Genomic DNA, 23,980 nt, shown 5'->3' with positions numbered 1-23,980 from the left:
TATGGGAATTAAGTGTGACTCAGTGCCGTCTGCCTGCAGCACAGCAAGGTGAAGTACCAACAAACCATTCTTTAGCCCCTCTCCCAACAGCTAAATAGGTTGAGGAGGTTACTTATAACTAACTCAGAACACTGCAAATTCTGTTAATTCTCATCACAAAAAAGTACTAACGATGCCGAGAATATACTGAGCCCCCCCCTCCCGCCCAAGAGGTGAAACCCAGACCGCTTCATACTATTCTACCTAACTGCTGGCGGAAGACCTGACTCCTGAGGTAGACTGAATGCTCCCTCAGTTGCACTGCTCAGATTGTGCACAAGGAACTCCACCTTTCTTTAAAATTCTGACCATCCACAGCGTACAGAAGGAGCTAATTGAGGGGATTTAAAAAAAAATCCCAGTTCTCATTGTTATGTGCTTATAGCTGCCATTCGTAATGAACCAAGTGTCTGTCTAAGGCACTTTAAAATAAGCGTTTTTGATGGTCCAAAGCCCCAAATTTTGTGCACCTTTCTGGTGACTTGAAAAACCTCACTTGCTTAAAATGGCCTCATCCCTTGAAGGGGGAGCAACCCCAATCCAGCCCCCCAACCAGGCCACACACCACGTGTTTCAATTTAGCTACTCGCAGGTTTCCGTCAACATTCCTGGATGTTGCGAGGTGCAAGAGTCTTGAAATTTTGTCTCCCTTCCTGTGGGTTTGGTGGGGAGAAAGAGAATGCCAGTGGCATTCCACACAGATCTGTTCTAGGATTCCTGCTGTCCACAATATTTGAATAAGAAACAGGGTACCTGTAAGTATTATTAAATTTGATGACAAAGATATGTGAGAAGGTAACAAATAGCATTAACTTCAGAGACACTTGGCCCAGTTATGTAGATGGGTTGAAATATAGCAGATGGATTTTAATGTTGATAAATATAGAGCAATGCATACAGATACAGGCAGTAGTAAACACATTTATAACCTGTACTGGCTGAACCTGAACAGGGAAAGGATTTGCAGGTGATCAATGATAACACCACAAAGATATTTGGCTGGTGTGAAGTAATAAAGCAAATTGTTTATTGAGATGCATCTGGAGAGCACTGGATTACAAGCAAGAACAAGTTACACTGACCACATAGCAATTTTGAGGCAATCTCTGGAATTTGGTTTCAGTCACCCTGCCTCAAAAAGCTTAGATGCATCAGAAAATGGTTCTGAAAAAATTACTAAGGTGAATGACTACGTTGGGACACAGGCTGAAGACATATATATATGACAGGCATTCAACATCTGGTCAAACATTTGATAAATGCCACTCTTCTGCAGGTGCCCTGTAACAAATTATTTAATTTAAAATCAACATAAGCTACTGAATTGATCCAACAAACTGGTAATTTAAATTTCTGTGGAATTAAACAGATCATATGCATTCCGACAAAACTCAAATTCTGACTTGCACAAAGCAACAAGACAGAAAGGTACATACTGGGCAACAGGTCACAGCTGAGGTGTCGGTTTAGCTTGTCTTCCAGTTTCAAGAGTAGAGTTAACTGAAGGAGAAAAAGAATCACAACAACATAAAGACATATTTCCTCTAATTATTTTCTCTGAACATGAGTTATTTTCTTAGTAATCAGCTTAAATAAAAGAGTCATTATCAAGCATTTCCAGATCTCGCACACTGACACGCCTGTTATACAACTTATGGTCATCTCATGATTCACCTGGTGGTATTTCGAATTGATTAGTTTACACGCAGTTAAAAACTAGTGCAACGTGCTTTCAATGGCTTATTGAGTAAGCGTACCATGTGATGGCGTATTGACAAGAACAGAATGTCCCTGGTTCAATCCGTGCTTAATGCTAAATTAGCTAATCTAACCTAGGGCAGCAAAGAAACAACCTGCAGATTTGTACAGCACCTCACCATGTCTTCTGGATGCCCCAAAATGCTTCATATCCAATTCATTACTTTTGAAGTGCAGTCATTTATACTCGCAAATGTGCACAGCAAGATACCATAAATAAAGCAGGTGTATGACCAGTTAATGATTCTTTTTGGTGGTGTCGATTGAAGGAGGAATGTTGCCCAAAACACAGGCAAACTCCCTTTTCTCTCCAAATAGTGCTATGGCATCTTTTATGCTCTTTTGAACCGGCAGATGGGACCTCGGTTTAACAACTCATCGAAAAGGTGGTAACCCCCTCCTCAGTGCTCGTCTACATTATATGCTCACATCCCTGAATGGGGCTCAAATCCATAACATCTGACGTAGAGGCAGAAGTGCTACCGACTGAATCAAACTGACAAGTACAGGTACGGCAGTTGCCCCCAGTGCATCTGGATTTGGGGTCGGGGTAGAAATAATAGGGGATGGGGTAGGGGGGCAGAAAGAGTCTTGCTCTTGATAATCATTTAGTGACCCTGTTAGAAAGCACATGAATGGATATTTGGTGAGGACATGTGCAGGCTCAGCTGTGAGCTTCTCCAAACAGCAGCCTGTCAACACTATCTGTTGAGGCCCATTTCGATGGCATCATACCACAGCAGGAGTCAGCACCGTTAGGATAGAAAGGGTTTAAATTTATAGAAGACAAATTTAATGTTAAATGAGAGACTAACAGAATAAGGAGCAAGCCTCAATACTTCCTGTTCCTGATTGCCTGGCATCTTTAAAGATAAACATCCCAACTGAATATTAATTCACAGGGTTATCTCTACGCTAAACAATTTATTTAGCAAGAATCAAGGAGCTAATATAGAATTTTAAACTTCAAATAAGTAAAATATTCAGTTTCAAATATAGAACAGAAATTCTGCTCCTGCAGATTTTCTACACAGCAACATAAATCAATTACCAGACAATAAAAAAGGTCCTCACTCAATCGATTTGCATCAGATAACATGCACTTAATGTATTGGTTTACAGTAGCTACTAGATTTTTGAGACAAGTCTACCGTGAGTAATGCTAAAATTCTTATCAAATTACGTCAGTATTTTCTGACTATGCTCTACTCAGTGTTACAAATTATACACTCATTCACACAAGCATCAGTCTTCACACAACTTGAATACAGGGAAAATAAACATAAGAACATAGGAGCATAAGAAATGGGAGCAGAAGACGACCATTCGGCCCTTCGAGCCTGCTCCGCCATTCAATGAGATCATGGCTGATCTTCTGCCTCAACTCCATTCACCGGCCCTATCGCCATATCCCTTGATGCCCTCACTAGTCAGAAATCTATCGACTTCTGTTTTGAATATACCCAATGACTGAGCCTTCACAGCCCTCTGGGGTAGAGAATTCCAAAGATTCACCACCCTGTGTGTGAAGAAATTTCTTCTCATCTCAGCCCTGAATGGCCTACCCTTTATCCTGAGGCTGTGGCCCCTGGTTCTAGACTCCCCAGCCAAGGGAAACATTCTCCCAGCATCCACCCTATCAAGCCCTGTAATAATTTTGTATGCTTCAATGAGATCCCCTCTCATTCTTCTGAATTCAAGACAATACAGGCCTAGTTTACTCAATCACTTCTCATACGACAGTCCCGCCATCCCAGGAATCAATCTCGTGAACCTTCGTTGCACTCCCTCTATGGCAAGTATATCCTTCCTTAGGTAAGGAGACCAAAATTGTACACAGTACTCCAGGTGTGGTCTCACCAAGGCCCTATATAATTGGAGTAAGACTTCTTTACTCCTGTACTCAAATCCTCTTGTAATGAAGGCCAGCATACCATTTGTCTTCCTAATGGCTTGCTGTACCTGCACATTCACTTTTAGTGACTTATGTACAAGGACACCCAGATCCCTTTGAACATCTGCATTCCCCAATCTTTCACCATTTAGGAAATACTCTGCCTTTCTGTTTTTTCTACCAAAGTGGTTAACTTCACATTTATCCACATTATAATTCATCTGCCATGTTCTCGCCCACTCACTGAGCCTGCCAAGATCCCCTTGAAGCCTCTTCACATCCTCTTCACAGCTGACACTGCCACCTAGCTTTATATCAGCAGCAAATTTGGAAATGTTACATTTAGTCCCCTCATCCAAATCATTGATATAGACTGTGAATAGCTGGGGCCCAAGCACCGATCCTTGCGGTACCCCACTAGTCACAGTCTGCCATCCTGGAAAAGACCCGTTTATCCCTACTCTTTGTTTTCTGTCTGCTAACCAATTCTCAATCCATGCTAGTATATTACCCCCAATTCCATGTGCCCTAATTTTGTTCACCAACCTCTTGTGTGGGACCTTATCTAAGGCCTTCTGAAAATCCAAATACACCACATCTACTGGTTCCCCTTTGTCTACTCCACTAGTCACATCCTCAAAGAACTCCAATAGTTGTCAAACAGGATTTCCCTTTCATAAACCCATGTTGACTCTACCCAATCTTACTATTAGTTTCTAAGTGCCCAGTTATTGCATCCTTTATAATAGATTCCAGCATTTTCCCAACTACTGATGTGAGGCTAACAGGTCTGTAGTTCCCCGTTTTCTCTCTCCCTCCTTTCTTAAATAGCGGGGTTACATTTGCTATCCTCCAATTTGCAGGAACCGTTCCAGAATCTAAACAGCTTAGCTATGGAGAAACAAACACAAGAAATTCATGGCTACCTGTATTGTGTACAAGTTTTTAGTTAACATATTTAGATTAAAAAAATTAAAAATTATAGAAACTAATAAGCAGATAGTAAATTTATTCAACTAACTGTAAACTTTCAGTTCAGCAATGCTTTAATGGAAGGGCAGGAACTTACATGGTGTTTGGCTCCTTCATCAACTGGCTCAATATTGCATTGCATCTGAACGACCTATGAAAATCAAAAGAATAAAAAAATGAGTTGGTCAATTCTTGCATCACTTCCATCACAATACAGGAAACTCTCGATTTACCGGCACCTAAATAACCAGAAATCTCTTAACCGGCAAAATTCAGGAGTAGGTTCACGTAAGTTTTAATTCATATTAGTGGCCATTCCTGGATCTTGTGGCCGGGTTCCTGTACCTGTTGCTAAGCAACACGGACGCTTGGATCTTGTGGTCGGGTTCCTGCACCTGTTGCTAAGCAACAGGGACGCTTGGATCTTGTGGCCGGAGTTCCTGCACCTGTTGCTAAGCAACAGGGACGCTTGGATCTTGTGGCCGGAGTTCCTGCACCTGTTGCTAAGCAACAGGGAAGCCTGGATTTGTTGCTGTGTACGGAGCTCTCGTACCTTTCACTATACCTCTCTGTAATCCGGACTTTTTGATAAGCCGGCACCACGCCGGTCCCGTATTAAAAAAGAGTTTCCTGTAAGTGAATAATTTAGTTAAGATAATAATTGTGTTATTTTAAATCCACCAATGGAGAAGCAATGCTGGCTCACTAGGCCCACAAAATTCAAACCCACCTCCATTACTGCTGTTAAGCATCACCGCAAATACATACAAAGCATTGCCTGTAGGAGGCCAAGTCGCTGAGACCGTTGGAAAATCCAGGGTTTAAATGGGCTGGGATTTGGTAATCCTCCATCACCAGTGCACTGTGATCGCAGTACGTACTAACCACAGGATGCAATGCAGTGCTTCACCAAGGTAACTTCGACATGCACAAGAGCCACAACAATATGGGGACAAGCGTGCTAACTTGGATTTCTAGTGCTACTTCTTCAGCGGTGTTAGGTCGAGAATTCCAGGACATTGAACCAACACCACCATGGGAGAACCATCACGACAGGGGCTACAGTGGCTCAAGGCGGCCCAACGCCACTTCTCAGGGCAAATGGGATGGACAACATATGCGGCTTTGCCAGCATCATGCACATCTCTCAAATAAACATATTGGCCTGGATATTGTGCTCCCGATGACGGCGTAAGCATACGCCGCTGTAAGCTTTCAGAAAGTCCCCGCAAGTTCCGGGTTTCCGCATGCACGAAAACCTGGAACTTGCGATGTCAAGGATCACCATGACAGATCATACGCACCGACCCAAAAATCACTTTCGCTGGCGCAAAGTTAGGCTATTTGCCCAACTACTGCCCAGCAAGTGCCCACAAAGCCCCTACACCTGCTAAGGGTTAATATAAAACCTAAATAAAAAAATCATGCACAAACATTTAAAATTAGTTCGTAAATTTTGGCCCAGATTAAAATTTTTCCAAAATTAAATTTTTATTGTATATGCTTTGAAGGGATCTTCAATTAAATTTGAAAATGGGAACATTTATTTTTATTCGAGTTGTATAAATTATTTAATTATTTGGGGATTCCTCTTGCAAATGGAATAACCATAAGCATATTAGGAATCCTCCTTTCTGATTGGAGGACCTGGCCCACATGATTCCAGGGACACTTCTGAATTGCCTGCGTCGCTGGGATCAGTGAGCCTTTACCCATATGCCCGCAGGCCCAGGACCCGAAGTCGCCAAAGCCCAGGAGCCTGAAGGTAAGTGCAGATTTTTTTTTTTTTTTTTTAAATCAGATCGGAGGCGTACTCTGGAGGTACGCCTCCGACCGCAAATTCCGGGCCAAAGAACGTTTCCAAGAGGACTGGCTTCGCAGATAAGTAATCTGGTTAAAGGGTGAAAACTTTGTGCCATTTCTTACCTTCCGAGTCTCCAGCTCTGCGGGTTCTGGTGTGGGGGTTTTCACAGATGGCGGGACAATAGGCGATGTCACAGTCTCCTGCTGCGGTTGCTGAGGCATGGGCATTCCAAACGCAGTCAAAGGGTAAATACCATTCCTTCAGGTTTGAAGTTAAAGATCAAAGGTCACTGACATAACACGGTACATGTATAGAAAACAAACATTTAGCTTTCAGATAAACAATTCCTGGGTCATACCCTTCTGCACATTATCTCAAAAAATGAACAAAACCAGAGTTCAATTTAATTCATGTGATGATAAATGAGAGAAGGTGCTCATCAACCCTACTGTGGAATTCTTACCTCACATCCTCTAAAAATTTATCCAACTCCAGTGCAGGGAACTGGGAGAATCTGTAAAGAACAGCAAAGGATGTCCTTTATCAAACTGTGATGATTTATGTTGCTTTTTTATACTACAGTATTTGAAACAAATTACAACGTAGATTTCTTTCAAATTTGGTTAGCTATAGATGAGCTGCATTAGGTATCCAGCAACTAACAGTTTCCACTTTCAAACAGCCTCATGTTTATAAGGCACTTAATCCGAATGCATTAGGAGCTGAAGGTACATGAGTCACTCGGTGGACTACCACTACCGTTGGATGACTGTAACCCAGTTTGTAAATGAAATGTAGCAATGGCTCAGGTTTTTCAAAAACACAAGCAAATTTGGCTGGGGGAAGAAACTGAAACATTCCCTCTTTTATACATCGGATAGGATTGATCAAGTAATTGCCCAAATTGTACCCAGTATTTCCAAATGTTAAAACACAGAGCAGCACCCTGTTGCAATGAGGCTGCTGTGGAGCGTCACCATTAGATCATAGAAGAGTTCTAGGGTGATCCTTTGACACCCCAGGAAAAATTCTGTGCCTTGTGTGCTCAGAAAACATGGTCAATTTTTAAATGGTCAGAGATCGAGAAATGTTGGTATTCAGAAGGACCTGATGGATGTCCGTGTACACGAATCACTGAAAGTTAACATGCAGGTACAGCAAGCAATTAGGAAAGCAAATGGTATGTTAGCCTTTATTACAAAAGGACTGGAGTATAAGAGTAGGGCTGGAGTATAAGAGTAAAGAAGTCTTACTGCAATTATAAGAGGCCTTGGTAAGACCACACCTGGAGTACTGTGTACAATTTTGGTCTCCTTACCTAAGGAAGGATATACTTGCCTCAGAGGGAGTACAACAAAGGTTTACCAGACTGATTCCTGGGATGGGGGGATTGTCCTTTGAGGAGAGATTGAGAAGACTAGGCCTATATTCCCTAGAGTTTAGATGAGAGGTGATCTCATTGAAACATAAAAAATTCTTAAAGGGCTGTACAGGGTAGATGCAGGGAGGATGTTTCCCCTGGCTGAGGAGTCTAGAACCAGAGATCACAGTCTCAGAATAAAGGGTCGGCCATTTAGGACTGAGATGAGGAGAAATTCTTCACTCAAAGGGTGTGAATTTTTGGAATTCTCTACCCCAGAGGGTTGTGGATGCTTAGTCGTTGAGCATGTTCAAGACAGAGATCGAGAGATAATAAGGGAATCAAGGGATATGGGAATAGTGTGGGAAGGTGTTGATGTAGAAGATCTGTCATGATCTTATTGAATGGCGGAGCAGGCTCGAAGGGCCAAGTGGCCTACGCCTACTCCTACTTATGTTTGTGTGTTCTTATGAAACAGTGATATTCCTTGTATTGCTTTTGACTGGGCTTGAAATTTTACTGATGAATTTTTATGAACATTAAGGTGAAGTATAGGATGGAACTTCGCATGGGACTGTAGGGTACCTGCAAGGAGATCCCCAAAATGAGATTTCTAAACATCAGACGTCCAATTTTTTCTGTATTACCCAATGTTACGTTAATGCTATTACTATATACTAATAACACCTTTAATTCAACGGCAGCACGGTTTTCCTTTGGGTAGCTGACGCTTGTCTTTCAGAAGTTAGGACATCCAACTCCACTGAAGGATTTGGACCCAATTTTGCTCTTCCATTGCAGGCCCCAAGTGTGCGCAAGATAATTGATGGGACACTTGAACATGGCAGGACACGAGAGAATCTCCATTCCGACACATGAGCATTAGCCTAATCCCTTTCTGACCAGGCTCTAGGAGGTGCTGGTCATGCCGACAATACCTGATCTGTACTCCCTCTGCACCATGATGGAAAATCTCTGCTAGAACTGCATTCATGTCCATGTTTTTCGTTATTTCTTCCAAAGCATTTTCAGGAATCATGTCTATAAAAGAGAAGACTGAATTAAAAATCTTGCCCAGCCTGTGAATGGGTATCTATTTCCACAAATACTGAAGAAACAATTACCAATCTTAAATTTTAAAAAACCCACCTTGCCATCTCTTTCCTTTTTGACAGGAGAATGAGATCAGGGATGTGGTCATCTCCCCAAATCTATTTAAAAATGTAGAGGGCTGCGTGGACAATTTCATAAACCGAAGGATCTGCTACCTATTCGTTTTCCAATCAGATGTTTCAAAGAAATAAATCCAGTGCTTAAAAAAATTACCCAATCTGGAAATCCCCAGAAGACCTCAAGGAGTTACAAACAAAGCTTTACAATACATGAGATGGTCTTTATTTAAAAAAAATATTTTGAGGCGGTATTCTTCAGATATTGGAACGAAATTGTCAATTAAAAATGGTTCAATCACCAACGATTTAACTACTAGACGGCCACTGAGTTTTCAAATAGCTTTTCAGCAAGCTAACTTGTTAAGCTCTTTTTAATGTCTACTTGAGATACAATAGAGGCAATCTTGCTTCACAATCAGGACATTCATGCACAAGTAGAAACCTGAAATAAGAGAGAGATTGCAGGGAAAGGTATCCTGTAATTCACAACATACTGTTGGCTTCCTAGGGTAGAAAACTGTCTCACTTCAAATTAGCACGTGCCCAGAAGGCTTAGGACTAGTTATTATATACATTTTTTTTTAAAAAGTGAATCCCGTGGAATTTGTTGTTCAAGAATACCAGTGGCTTTTCAAATTCCAGTTGCTACAATTAGATTTGGCTAAAAGTGCGGATTGTTTTCTGCAAGTTACTACATACAGGAAACTTTGTGCTATCCGGAGATGAGCTATCCGGCAATCTGGAGCCACCGGCAAAAATCAGCAGCCGTTTTTTATTATTTTTGTTTGTTTTTTTTGCTTTGTTTGAACAGTCAAGCTGTGCAAGGTCTGTAGCTATAGCAACAGCTTCAGCTACAGAGCTTTAGGGCCACACCCGAGTGTTTAGAAGCTGTTGCTAAGCAACAGTGTTTGTTGTCAAATACGGAGATAAGAATCTCCGTATCTCTCAACATTAACTCTGGTGAGTATGGCAGTTTTGAGGCAACGGCAGCAGCTCGGTCCCGTGGGTGCAGGATAGCACAAAGTTTCCTGTAATATGTACAGTAATCCCCATTCTTCCCTCCAAGATGTAGCACAGCACCCAGACTTTGAATGGAAAAATAGTCTGCAAATCACTGACTTGTAAGTAGTTGCTTAAAAGGTTACATTGCAAGCGAATGGCCAACTCCTGCTCCTATCTTCTATGTTTCGATCACGAAGGGGTTGGATATATTTCGTAAGGCTAAAGGGATCAAGGGATACGGTGAGAAAGCAGGGACAGGGTACTGAATTTGGATGATCAGCCATGATCTTATTGAATGGTGGAGCAGGCTCGAGGGGCCGAATGGCCTACTCCTGCTCCTATCTTCTATGTTTCTATGGGGGAGAAATTGGGTGAGTAGCACCACTTGTTAGCGCCTAAAGAGGCAGGCAGTGGCTGTAGCGCCACTGGCTGCGCCTCCCGCGATATTGAGTTGGGGCTATAATGGTGGCGTTAGCCTTTTGCGCTGCGCCGCCACCGATGACGTCATCGGTGTGCGCAGCGCCCCGTTCGCGATATTTGGTTGCGAACGCCGCAGTTGCGCCGTTCGCTACCCGCACCCGGTTCACGGGGCCTTACTGTGCCGGCAGCGGCGCAAGTTAAGGTGGAGGTGCGGGGCAGCCGCCTTTTTCGGCGGCTGCCTGCCAGCACCTCCGTCCCCGGCCTCCTGACCCCCCCCCCCACCCCCCCGGGCATTGCCGGCTGTTTCCCCGAGAGCCCAGCACTTCTCCTCGGTGCCGGGCTCTTTTGCCGGCATTCGCGATCGGGGATCGCGCTGTTGCAGGCCCCTCCCCCTTAACAATGGGAGGAAGGCCTGCAGTACCGCAGCGTGCCGTGCCGCAGCGTGTGGCGCTGCGGCACATTGCGCTGCGATATTCAGTTTCAGCGCCCTAAGAGGGACGTGGAGCGCCTCCAGCCTCGCCCCGTCTCCCTCTAGGGGCAATGAAACTGAATATCTGACGATCGCTAAAGCCTTGAACGCTGTGCTAAATCCTGCGCTCAGGCGAACTTGGCACCTCAACCCAATTTCTAGGCCTATGTTTCTATGATTGGGGAACCAAATCAATGTTTCACAGCAAGCTCCTGCCACCCTCCAATACAAGTCACACGCTGGACCTCAGTATTCAGACCATAAAAGATTTGAGCCCCAAATGGTGCAAAGCAAACAGCGTGAGCTTTCGCAACAAATACTTACGAGGATGACTGACGATGCAATGTGCTGCTAACAACTTTAGTGAAGGTACTTCAAACAAAGCTGGGTGAAAGAGAAGCTCACGGGCAGTAGGTCGTTTGATAGGATCAACCTCCAAACATTTTTGAATAAATTCCTGTCAAGAGGGAAAATGGAAAAAATATTAAAAGTACGCATATTTTTCGACCTCAGTACAGTTCAGATGAGCTTACTCGCATCAGGAGCATAGTGCAAACATGAGTGCTCCTATTCAGTAACATTGAGTCTCAACTTTGAGGCATTTATTTAGTACAAAATGAGTATACATTTGGCTTCTTAAGGTGACTACTCTGATTATCCTAATTGCTTTATTTTTTCCATCTCCCTGAAGCCACATTCTCTCTTTTACTGGTTAAACTCTAGTATTAAGGGCTAGTTTCTACCTCAAAACTGAGTGATTGAGTTTTTAAATAGTTTTAGCAACGATGGGATTAGTTTTCCATTATGAGCATGTGTGTCATAATAGATATTTTGCACCCTCGCCTCCTCCTGTATAATACTCACCAGAGAAGTTTCCAGCACAGAAAGATATTTGCAAGAGCAATTCAAGACAAATCCCACTGCCCTGCTCGCTCCCCATAGCAGTCATCCTTCCTAGCATCAAATACTGATTCAATTTTCTCTCAAAAGATGCAATTGTTTCTACCTCGGCCACCCTCTGTGGCAAAGCCTTCTATAGCTCTCTGCATAAAGACATTTTTCCTAACCGCTCTCCCCACTCACTGTTTAAAAGTCAAGGACCCCTTGTTACTGACTCCTTAACCAGAGGAAATCATCTTTGCCTATTCTCCCAATCAAAACACTTCATAATTTTAAAAGTCTCAGTGGAATGTAGGTGAGAGCTTAAAAATCTGTTGCCTCAGCAACAGAACACTTGTGGATAATCCTTTTACACATTTCAAGTTTTGGGTGAACTTCAAGTGTTTAAGGAGATCTTGCACTCTTTCCCTGTAATCTATTTCAATAAATACCAATTAAAGTCCCGCTGGCCACAATTCCCCATGATACAGAGAAGAGTCAAACTAGAGGGCGAGCGCTTCCCTTCAAGTGTTTTGAGGTAAATGCGAGAACCACTCTTCAGTGTCCCCCAGGGCTTAGTTACAGAGCTGCACAGGCAGGGGGTCAAACATGCGCTGGGCCAAGAGGTGCATTTCAGCAAGGGCTCAAAGCACCAAACGCTACAGCGAGTCATCAGATAGAAGACCACGATAGCAAAATACTGCAGATGCTGGAAATCTGAAATAACAGGAAAAAGCTGGAAAAACTCAGCAGGCCAGGCAACATCTGTGGAGAGAGAAACAGAGTTAACGTTTCAGTCAAAACCCTTCTTCAGAACTTCTGAAGGAGGGTTTCGACCTGAAACGTTAACTCTGTTTCTCTCTCCACGGATGTTGCCTGGCCTGCTGAGTTTTTCAAGATAGAAGGCCATGTCCTCACAACTGGTGGCCGATAATCTACAGCCAATTAAAGCCCAGAGTATCTTACAAACAGCCCATCTGCCCCGCAAACAAGGCACTGCGGCAGCACTTGGCTGTGAGGGGTTTAAATAACAAAACTGCATTGTAAACTGTTTAAGAGAAGCTCACAACTCACAGTCCTCAAGAAGGAAACACGATAATGGGGAGAGGTGATCAAAAATTGAGGAAAACGAACAAGTCATTAAAGAGCAATCACTGGATCAAATACATCATTTATTAGCATATTTACTGTGTAATGCTATCTACAGGTAAAGAAAACAAAAAAGTCTAAAAATGGGCAGTTGATGAAAATTTCTAAATCTACTATTGTTATTCAATATTGTACTTTATTAACACAAAGAAAATCAAACTTAATATTCAATGGCTTGTTCTTGATTGGTTCAGAGCTTTGGTGAGACTCAGCTGCTTAACACTTCAAGTAGACAAACTATTGCACCTTACCCAGACAATGCAGCACTTGTATTTTAGATCTGTGCATTTGTCTCCATCAGGGTAAACATTTAACCACATGTGCAGTCATGCCTTGCTGTGCGATTTCAGTATATTTTTCTCCCCCCAGCCACAAAGTTTTACAACAATAGTATCTCTGTGCACGCAGAGAAAGACCTCAATTTGGAGCTGAAGCCGCATTTTTTTTAAAATATACTTCAATTGCATCGAAATAGATCTGTAATATCTACAATCCGAAACTGTCCAATTCCAACATCTAACACAATTACCATTAATAAACTGCAGTTACATAAATTCCAATACCATCACAAAGATCCCTGTGCTGACCCACGATGAGCACTGATTAGCATTATTTGCAAGATACATTCCCACTGGGGCCTATTAAAATTAACAGTCCAGGCAAGTGAAGTTTTTAAAATATGCAATTCCCCTCCTCCCAGATAGAAACATAGAAGATAGGAGCAGGAGTAGGCCATTCAGCCCCTCGAGCCTGCTCCGCCATTCAATGACATCATGGCTGATCATCCAAATTCAGCACCCTGTCCCTGCTTTCTCCCCATATCCCTTGATCCCTTTAGCCTTAAGAAATATATCTAACTCCTTCTTGAATATATTTAACGAATTGGCCTCTACTGCCTTCTTTGGTAGAGAATTCCACAGGTTCACCACTCTCTGGGTGAAGAAATTCCTCCTCATCTCTGTCCTAAATGGCTTACCCCTTATCCTTAGACTGTGACCCCTGGTTCCGGACCCCCCGACCATCGGGAACATCCTTCCAGCATCTAGTCTGTCTAGTCCTGTTAGAATTTTATAAGTTTCAATGAGATCCCCTCTCATTCTTCTAAACTCCAGCGAGTATAAGCCTAATCGACCCAATCTCTCCTCATACGTCATTCCTGCCATCCCAGGTATCAGCCTGGCGAATCTTCGCTGCACTCCTTCCTTGGCAAGAACACCCTTCCTCAGATAAGGCGCCCAAAACTGCACACAATACTCAAGATGTGGTCTCACCAAGGCCCTGTACAACTGCAGCAAGACATCCTTGTTCCTGTACTCAAACCCTCTCGATACGAAGGCCTTCTTAACCGCCTGCTGCACCTGCATGCTTACCTTCAGCGACTGGTGCACAAGGACGCCCAGGTCTCGTTGCACTTCCCCTTCTCCCAATCTATTGCCATTCAGATAATACTCTGCCTTCCTGTTTTTGACACCAAAGTGGATAACCTCGCATTTATCCACGTTATATTGCATCTGCCATGCTTCTGCCCAATCACTCAACCTGTCCAAATCATACTGGAGTTTCTCAGCATCCTCCTCACAGCACACACGCCCACCCAGCTTTGTGTCATCTGCAAACTTGGAGATATTACATCTAGTTCCCTCGTCCAGATTAATATATATTGTGAATAGCTGGGGTCCAAGGACCGATCCCTGCGGTACCCCACTTGTCACTGCCTGCCACTCGGAAAAAGAGCCGTTTATTCCAACTCTTTGCTTTCTGCCTGCCAACCAGTTCTCTATCCAAGTCAATACCTTGCCCCCAATCCCATGCGCTTTAATCTTACACGCTAATCTCTTATGCATCAGATACTTGACCCCCAGCCTCTACCGAGGCACTTTTCTTAACCCACCTCCCCACCCCCGCCAACTAGTTTCTCCCATTCCATTCCTGCCCGTCTCCATGGCCTTGGTCCAACCTTTCCCATCATCCTCTAGCCTTACTTGACCTGAAGTCAGCATTTCCCGTGCCATGCCACAGACAAGCATTAAAAGGAATAAAGGCAAGAATCACAGCCAAGTGCGTAGCTACTTTATATTATAATCTCTTAGAACTCATTTTCACTCTGCATTACCAAATTGAGATAAATCTGGCCTCCATTTGCAACTGGAACAGCCTGAACCATTAACAGGCAACTGATGTTGGCTGTTATCTCAAAATTAGAGTCCAATCCAACGTGTGCAACAGTGATATTTTCAAAGAATGGGATTTCATAGTAGATATTTTAGTATTACGAGGGGACCTCGAAAAACCTTTAAAAGGAAATGAACTCCAACATATTTGAAAATGAGAAGAGTTTGCTAGTGGTAACTTGCAAACCAGTAATTCAAGATATCCTCCTGCTAATACGATAGTGTGCTGTGCAAGCAAATGAAACCTAAGAAAGGTCAGACTTTAGCTCACTGAAACAGTGCAAGCTAGATCTACAGATCAATAAACTAGCGGCCTTCAGGTCAGGTGTGAAACCTCAACGTCAGGTCTGAACTCGCTCCTTTCTGTATGCCCCAGGCATTGGCTGGGATGGACAGATTTTTTAAATTTATGAAGCAAGCTATTGAGAAGTAAAAGGGAAAGAGAGGGGAGGACCCAAAGCACAGCATCTGCCAGATCCCGTTAAACTAATCCTCACGGCTCGGTTTAGTGATGTGCCCATCAAACTCTCAGTCTAAGGAAAATTTCAACCAAGCTCGATATGAATTCCTGGGCTTCTTGTCTACAAATGTTTAGCCTTACATTCAAACGGCTGAATAAGTGAGTATTCATCTTTTGCAGTAGAATTGGTGCAATACTTACTCTTTGCAGAGTGTCTTCAAGTGACTGAATTGCATTATTGATTGCTTCTTGCGACACGTATGATGATTCTCCATTACCCTGGATCTCCAATACTGCCATCTAGAACATCAAAAGACTGATGGGTTCACACAAATTGGACAAAAATCTACTCCAACTACTGTGAAACACAGTCACGATCACCAATATGAAACTTGCGCCCCGATTGTCCTTCCATTCTCACCCCCACCGAAATAACCTTATTAAATCACAAGGTACACCCCCACACAGACACACTTACAACTCAATAAAACCTACTTAACGAACTTCATGATAAGTGTTTATCATATTTCAGCATAAAGTTCAAAATTTACATCCAAGATGATTCCCAATTTCTTTCAGCAGTCCAATATTGTTGTAAGGGTCAGTCCAACCATCAAGACCCTCAAGAGTTAAACTGTGATAAAACAGCTGTCATATTTATGGTTCTAGTTCAGTTATTGGTCTGAGTAACTGTTTTTCACCCTGCACAGTCCAGCATGTCGTTATGTAGGTCAGCAGCCAGCATGTCACCCACAACAGTGAGTGACAGTGAGCTATTCAACCCATGGGGTTTCTCACCCATCATCCACACAGATACACTTTACATGCACAGTGGTGTCACTGGAAAGGAAATCAGGAGCAGGAACATTGGCTCCTCTTTCCACTTCCTAGCTGGGGGAAATTAAGGCCGGATGTAGCACCCTACCACTACCCCAGTTCAGATCAAACTGGGACTTCCTGACCGACATGGCTTAGTGCTGCACTAGAGGGTGCATTTAACAATCACGGGAGCTCTGAATATTTTAGGGGACAATTTTTTTTTTTTTTTGAGAGGCAGAAGCAGAAGATGGAGAAATTAAATGTTATCCCAGAAAATCTTACAAGGAAAATAACATTTTAGAACCAGTCTGTCCTCAAACATAGCTTCCCATTCCTCACATCAATCAAGAGCATGCTGGAAATCAGTCACTATTGGGCTGACTACTGGGAGAATCTTATGATGTAGGTGCTGGGTCTCTACATCTTTCCCAGCCTTGGATAGCTATCCTGAATGAATGATAGCGGCTGGAATAGAAAACATAGCTTGTTTATATCATGTGTACACAAAGACTTTCTCAATCAATTCCTGAACATACTGTACAGACTGATAAAAGTGACAAAATTATCCCTAAATAGAGACTCCGTGTGGGAGGACGACAAGGGGAAACAACTTTTCTTCCGATTTCACTGTAATGCAGCCAAGCTCAAAATTTTATATAATTCAGCTGAATTTCCTCTTTCTCCCAAAAATAATTTCCAACATGGATTACCACATACCTCTAAGGCACACATTCCAAATGAATAAATATCAACAGCTGTAGTCACATTTGTTACAGCTGTAAGAGAGAGAATATATCAGTATTAAATTACTAAAAACAAATTCCACTTAGGTTTTAAGGTTTTAAAATGTACCACTTTGACCAAGCTTTTGGTCACCTGCCCTAGTTTATCCTTATGCAGATCAGTGTCAAACTTGTGTCTTAAAATACTCCTGTGCAGCCCCTTGGGACGTTTTACTACGTTAAAAGCGCTATATAAATACAAGTTGTTGTTGTAGGGTACACTAGTAGAATATTAAAATCTTAACAGAAACAAATAAAACAACCACCATCCTCAACAAAGGAACTTCTACTTCAATTTCCTTTTTGCAAGAAGGAGGGACTAATGTGCGAGACAGTTTGAGGGATTGGATAGCGCACACGTTAGAAAACGGGTCTTTTTAGGGCTCAGACCGGAGTTCAAATTCAGCCGGGTTCATTGGATTAAAGGCTCGATCCAACAGCTTCCAGCATTTGACAATAAACTAGTCTTGCTTCACATTTCATAGGTTTGGAAAGAAACGGGGATGGATCGGTTAGGTTACTATCCTCAGACCAGGCTGACTGGCTTCAAGGCAAGTGGCAAATTACCTCAAGTTCGCCTAATTTTGGAAGACTTGGCTGAGGATACCTGCAACCAAGTCTAGAATCCAGTCCTTGTTGGTGCTTTGCCACTCTGATTTTTTTTCCTCCTTTGGCTCTCTGGAATGTGAATTACTAGTTACGAAGCCTAGTAGGAATTACAGTATTGAAGGAGATAATCAACCCCCTGGGTAAAGGAACATTGAGGAATAGTTTCTACTTTCTACAATGCTGCTCGTGAGCATCACAATGTCCTCATCCTCAATAGCCTCTTAAAATGAGATTATTTTTCCATTCTTCAATAACCCAAATAGCTTCAGATAAGCCAATTGGTACTGCAGGCTCTGGAATGTCTCCTGTAGCCTTAAGAAGCTTGGGGGGGAAAATTCAGTTGTTTGCGCCTCCAGTTAGCGCCTTAAGAGGGCGCTAATGGGGCGCGGTGCAACTAGCGCCCGGGCGCGGCGATATTTGCGCCGCTCGCGAAATTAACTAGATATTTTGCGGCGGCACTAAACACTACCGCCACGATCTCCTGCGCCGGCAGATCATGAGGTCAGTCGAGTGCGCAACGCCCCGGTACCGGATATTGAGTGGCTCCCCCTACCTTACCGCCTGCCGCTAGCAACGAGAGGTTGAGGGGAGCGTTTTGCAGTCAGAAAGGGACTGGGGGAGCGCTATTTAAAGGTGACCGCTTCCTGCCTTTTTTTGTGGGTGACATTTTTGCACCACGTATTCTGAGAGAGAGAGACACACACACAGAGGCTTCTGGAGAGATTCAACGCTGTGTGAAGGAGTTTTGGGTACTGAGCAGCACTTTGCAGGTTCATTTTGATTTGCCCTTCCTTGCTTCGCCAGCGCTCTGAGTTAGCGCCTTGCTGCTCGGCCTTTGCGCCTTAAGACAGGTGTGTAGTGCCTGATTTAGCGCTCCAATCACCTCCAGGGGCGATAAAAGCCAACTTTGCTGTCGGAGGTGATAATTAGTGCCAGGCGCTAAACTTTGCGCACGGCCGATAATGGCGCCCCAAATGGGGCGATACTGAATTTTTCCCCCTTGGGATCTGTGAGTACTACTTTTGGCTGTGTCTAACTGGAGACTTCTGAATTAGAACTGGAATCAGAGGAAGTTCTGTTGTAGCCATCTGCTCAAAGCAGTCGTATGCCATAACAACACTGAAGGTATTCTTTGCAAAGTCTCTGTGGAGAGGGTGTCTGCTCAATACCTCATTTTTACATCTGGTGCAAAGCCTTTTCAGCTGAAACAAACTCAGCAGTGGGTTCAGTGTTTCTTGCTAGGGTTGATTTTGAGCAATACCAAGCTGGAAACAGCAGCATCAGTGACCGTGCTAAAGGTTTCATTAACACCATCTGCATGGGCAAAGACTTCAGTGCTTTTAGTCATCAATTTTGGCATCAGGCAGTGCTGCAGCAGTTACATAACTTTGTTGAACAAGATTGATTAGTGCAGGAGGTAGCTGTCTGAATTCAGGAGGACCTGATGCCTTTGGCACAGAGTAAAATTGGAACATTGTTCAACCAGTGCATCTTTCCTCAAATACATTCCAACTTCAACAGATTCAATTTCTGATCTGGAGTAGAAAGTGTGCCTTTTGAAAGAAAGGGCATGCAAAATCTTTAGATTCTGGTTACTATGCACAGTTTTGGTTTCCTTATCAGAGGAAGAATATACAGGAAACTCTCTTTTTACCAGCACCTAAATAACCGGAAATCTCTCTTAACCGGCAAAATTCAGGAGTAGGTTCAGGTAAGTTTTACTTCATATTGGTGGCCGTGTAACCGGGGTTCCTGGATCTGTGGCCCTGTAACCGGGGTTCCTGCACCTGTTGCCATGCAATAGGGACGCCTGGATCTGTGGCCGTGTACGGGGCTCTCGTACCTTTTACTATACCTCTGTAATCCGGACTTTTTGATCAACCGGCACCACGCCGGTCCCGGATAAAAAAAAGTTTCCTGTACTTGCCTTAGAGGCGGTGCAACAAAGGTTCACTAGATTGATTCCTGGGGTGAGAGGGTTGTCCTATGAGGAGAGATTGAGCCTATACACTTTGAAGTTCAGAAGAATGAGAGTTGATCTCATTGAAACATAAGATTCTGAGGAGGACTGATGGGGTAGATGCTGAGAGGTTGTTTGCCCTGGCTGGAGAGTCTAGAACTAGGGGGCATCGCCTCAGGATAAGGGGTCGGTCATTTCAGACTGAAACGAGGAGTAATTTCTTCACTCAAAGGGTTGTGAATCTTTGCAGTTCTCTATCCCAAAGGGTTGTGGGTGCTGAATTGTTCAGTAAATTCAAGGCTGAGTGATAGATTTTTTGGGCTCTAGGGGAATAAAGGGATATGGAGATCGGGCGGGAAAGTGGATGAGGTCGAAGATCAGCTATGTTCTTATTGAAGGCTCGAGGGGCCTACTCCTGCTCCTAATTCTTATGTTATGTTAGGTTAGAATAGGTTTCAGGAAAATTAGACAAGTATATCAACCGTCATTTAAGAACGTTTTATGTTGGACCAAGAGAATTGCATAAAATTAACAAGTACTGTAAAAATAAAACTATTTTGCAAGGAAAGAAACACTAAGGCTATAGTCCATAATTTATACAATGCAACAGCAGAAAAATCACGTCAACTCCCTCTCCCAGTGAATGATCCCCAAACTTAACTGCCTACGGGCAGGTTCATGGTTAACAGAATGGGGAAGGGAAAGGGAAAAAAGATCTGCAATGAGGAGCTATGGCATACTATTTATATCCCACAAGTGAACGGACGTAGCTCGAGTGTAAGCATTTCAAGCAGATCACAAGTCAGAGCCACAAGTGGGACATATATAGAATCCCACAGCTCATCATCTTGTTGATGTCACATATTAGTTAAGTAATGAAAATAAAATAGCTGACATCCTTACAAAATACAAAAGAAAAATTCAGCGATATCCCATGTGCAGCAACACTGCATTTACTCACTCCACTTTTGTAGAAATTTTCCTCCAAGGCAAGAGGAAAAAAAAAAATCATTGGCAGATGGGATATAGCAATGAAACAAGCTGTATCCCATTTGTAAGCATGGGTGATTTAGTTTAACGTTACTTAAAATCCACGTTCAATCCACTTTGTTACTATTCGAGCTTGTGAATTGTTGCTTACCTCCATATTCTGGGGCAAAAAAGTGCAGGTTCTTCTGTTCCTCTCTACATGTTTTCACATGGTTGTTAATTGTATCAGGTGCAACTGCAAAAGATAAAATGTTTGGAAGTTAAAGGAAACTAAAGAAAAAAAACTTTATACAACATTGCACCTTTATGATTCAGTCGGGGGGGGGGGGGGGGGGGAAATCGCAGTCCTCATCAAATCGTGCATAAACCAATTTGTTGCCCCTCTTCCTACTGAAAATGGCGACTCCTTGCTGGGGTACAGTCCCGTGGATGCTGGTCACTCCAGTATCTCAGCAAAGATACTATCCATCAGGGAGTCATGACAGTGAGTTGCAGACTATTTGACTGCAGGGAGCATCAGAGCCAAACCAATGCCTGCCCCGAAACAAGGTCCAGACATGTGCACTGACACCAAGGAGAGCAATCAGGAGCAGGAACGCTGACTAGTTTTGGCCTCCCCAACTCACGAATGACCAAGCCAATTTAGTGCCCCGACCAACATCCAAGCGGAGTTCAGCTAATTTTAGCAGAGCAGAGATCAAACAGGGACTTGTTTAATTTCTATAAATCAGAACACAAAATATCCTGTTTTAGTAAATCAGATGTTTGCTTTGTCATACAAGATCAACAGAAACAAGTCAGTAAATTTCTAACAAAGTGAACCTCACTACAGTTTTAAAAAATTCAAATGATCTGCTTCATGATGTAACACCATGTTATAGTGAAACTACAAAGCAAGAACATCTGCCTATAAAGCACAGTGGAATGCACCTCAACGGAAATAAGGACCTTATGTCATAAAATACTGAAGCCTAGCATTCATATCCTCAACTATTTCATCGGTCATTTTTTTTTCTTTTGAAAATAAACAAGATCCTTCTTTCAGCTGTAGAATAAATCAAGTTGGCAATTTCAAGATCACTAACTTTGGAAGAAGTTAATTTTATTTCCAGAGACTCACCAGAAATAGAATGCACACCTCATCTAAAGCAAAGACTGTTTATTGCAATGAAACGTGACAATGCTGCATTTTCCATTTCTCTGAATTCAGCCATCCCAGACAGAGAAATTTTGTCTTAGCACAGCAGATCCGGTAGAGAATTGTTTCTACAAAGTAAAATTGTTAAAACTGTACAGCACCATAACTTCCCAATTAAATAAAATCACTGCCTCCTCCAGTGCCAAGCAGAGCCAGCTGTCTCGCTAACCTTCATCTACCCAAAACCACCACACCTCTCTTTAGTGACTGCATTTAATATCATGTCTCTCTTTAGTGACTGCATTTAATATCATGTCTAAGAAAAGTTTTCATCCCAACTATTGAAAGTTAAACTGATTTACAAGTAGGTCTGCGCCTAACATTTCAGTGGCTAGAAACAGTTCAATTGTCAAACAGCATAGGGATACTCATTCACGTCTGCAATTGATTTCAGGCCTCCATTTTGGTAACAATGTACTTTTGTACCAGTTCTGTTGGTCACCGATTGTTCATTTTGCCCCAATTTGAACTTGTACTGACAATGAAGATCCAGCATACATTTACTTATGATCAAGCTGTATGTGAACAGTCTGTATCTATAAACCAGAGGAGAACGAAAATGGTGACAGAGCATGAGTATGTGGCAGTGGGTTTTTTGTTCATGAATTCTTGGATTCCAATATTATTGTGCTTTTTAAACTTGAAATTTGTCTTTCTGCAATTGTTACGTTTGGCTAAATATACAAACATCACCGGGAAGCTCAGACTGGCATTGTTATGCAAGTGTCTTTTGAGGGCAAACGATGGATAGAACTTAAATTAAGCATTACTTAACACAAATGCTTCCATTATTTTGTAAGTAATCAAGTTAAAAACTTAGATAATTGCTCACTAGAAGAGTTGAAGTCCCATTAACTCTCTAGTGTGGTAAACCGGTTAATCTGATGCCAGGAAGGAACCTGGCCAGCTAATTTAAATCTGGTGACGTAGGTCAGCAAGCATCCATTGTGCTTTATATTCTGCAGAAGCTGGACCATCCTTGCAAGGGAGAAAGATACATATATGATTATCTCTGTCCCTAGGACATCAGTAGACCAAAAACAGAACTGGAATGGCCACATAAATGTGGCTTTGGCTACTAGAGCAGGTATGGGGCCGGGTATTCTTTGGCAAGTGGCTCACCTCCCAACTCCCCAAAGCCTCTAGAACACCTACAAGGCACAAGTTAGGAGTGGCTCTCCATTTGCCTGGATGGGTACAGCTCCAACAACACTCAAGAAGGCTGACACTATCCAGGACAAAGCTTTATCAGCACCCCATCCACTGGCTTAAACAGCCACTCCCTCCACTATTGGAGTATTGTGGCTGCAGTGTCTACTATCTACAGGATGCACTGCAGCAACTCGCCAAGGCTTCTTTGGCAGCACCTCCTAATTATGCAACCTCCACATAAAACGGCAAGGGCAGCAGGCTCAAGGGAACACCACCTCCAAGCTGTCTTCCAAGTCATACACCATGACTTGGGACGTATATTGCCATTCCTTCATAAATCGCTGGGTGAAAATCCTGGAGCTCCCTACCCCAACAGAATTGCGGCAGTACCTTCACCACACAGGCTGCAGTGGTTCAAGGCGGTGGCTCATCACCTATTCGAGAGCAATTAAAGATGAGCAATAATAGCTGGCCTTGCCAGCGACGCCCACATCCCGAGAATGGATTTAAAAAATGAATCCAGTTATCATGGCTTGGGGGGGGGGGGGGGGGGGGGGGGGGGCGGAGAGGGGAGATTCAACAGGACATCTTTAGAGCAGGGGAGTTTGACATCTCAGTGACAAGACAGAGATACATTTTTGCTCATCTTTCTCAGTGATCAGCCCTCCCTTTATCACTATTGCAACTTGTTTCGAAGTGACCTTGTGAAGCTCTGCAAGCCACACAGAAGAATTACAATGTGGACGGTGGCCCAGTTTTAGTGTATCAATAGTTAGTAAATTGTTGTGTCTCACGTTATTTTGTATCCAAGGAGGGAGCGAGAGTCAAGATCTGTAAACTTAGTGCAAGCTTCTGCATTGTCCTTTGCAACTGCTGTTTAGATTCCTTTAATAAAACCTTACCCATGGTTTAGGGCTTAAA

At 43.0% G+C, this 23,980-nt stretch overlaps 1 protein-coding gene across 2 annotated transcripts in view; it reads right to left on the bottom strand.

Moving 5' to 3' along the window:
* Positions 1-23,980, bottom strand: part of LOC147120907 (nuclear receptor-binding protein-like) — an 84,996-nt gene that overhangs the window by 8,277 nt on the left and 52,739 nt on the right. For both annotated transcript variants that reach the window (XM_085979395.1, XM_085979401.1), the window contains 9 exons: positions 20,861-20,944; positions 17,086-17,144; positions 15,751-15,849; positions 11,215-11,347; positions 8,766-8,868; positions 6,931-6,981; positions 6,590-6,725; positions 4,761-4,814; positions 1,476-1,539 (listed from right to left, as the gene is read on the bottom strand). In XM_085979395.1, coding sequence (XP_085835521.1) covers positions 1,476-1,539; positions 4,761-4,814; positions 6,590-6,725; positions 6,931-6,981; positions 8,766-8,868; positions 11,215-11,347; positions 15,751-15,849; positions 17,086-17,144; positions 20,861-20,944 — 783 coding nt within the window. The remainder of the gene's footprint in view (positions 1-1,475; positions 1,540-4,760; positions 4,815-6,589; positions 6,726-6,930; positions 6,982-8,765; positions 8,869-11,214; positions 11,348-15,750; positions 15,850-17,085; positions 17,145-20,860; positions 20,945-23,980) is intronic.

Source organism: Somniosus microcephalus, chromosome 3 (assembly GCF_052327205.1).
Source record: "Somniosus microcephalus isolate GS21.2 chromosome 3, FLI_Smic_1.0, whole genome shotgun sequence".
In the NCBI taxonomy this organism is placed as follows: Eukaryota; Metazoa; Chordata; class Chondrichthyes; order Squaliformes; family Somniosidae; genus Somniosus; species Somniosus microcephalus.
This window is presented reverse-complemented; position numbering and strand designations above follow the sequence as displayed.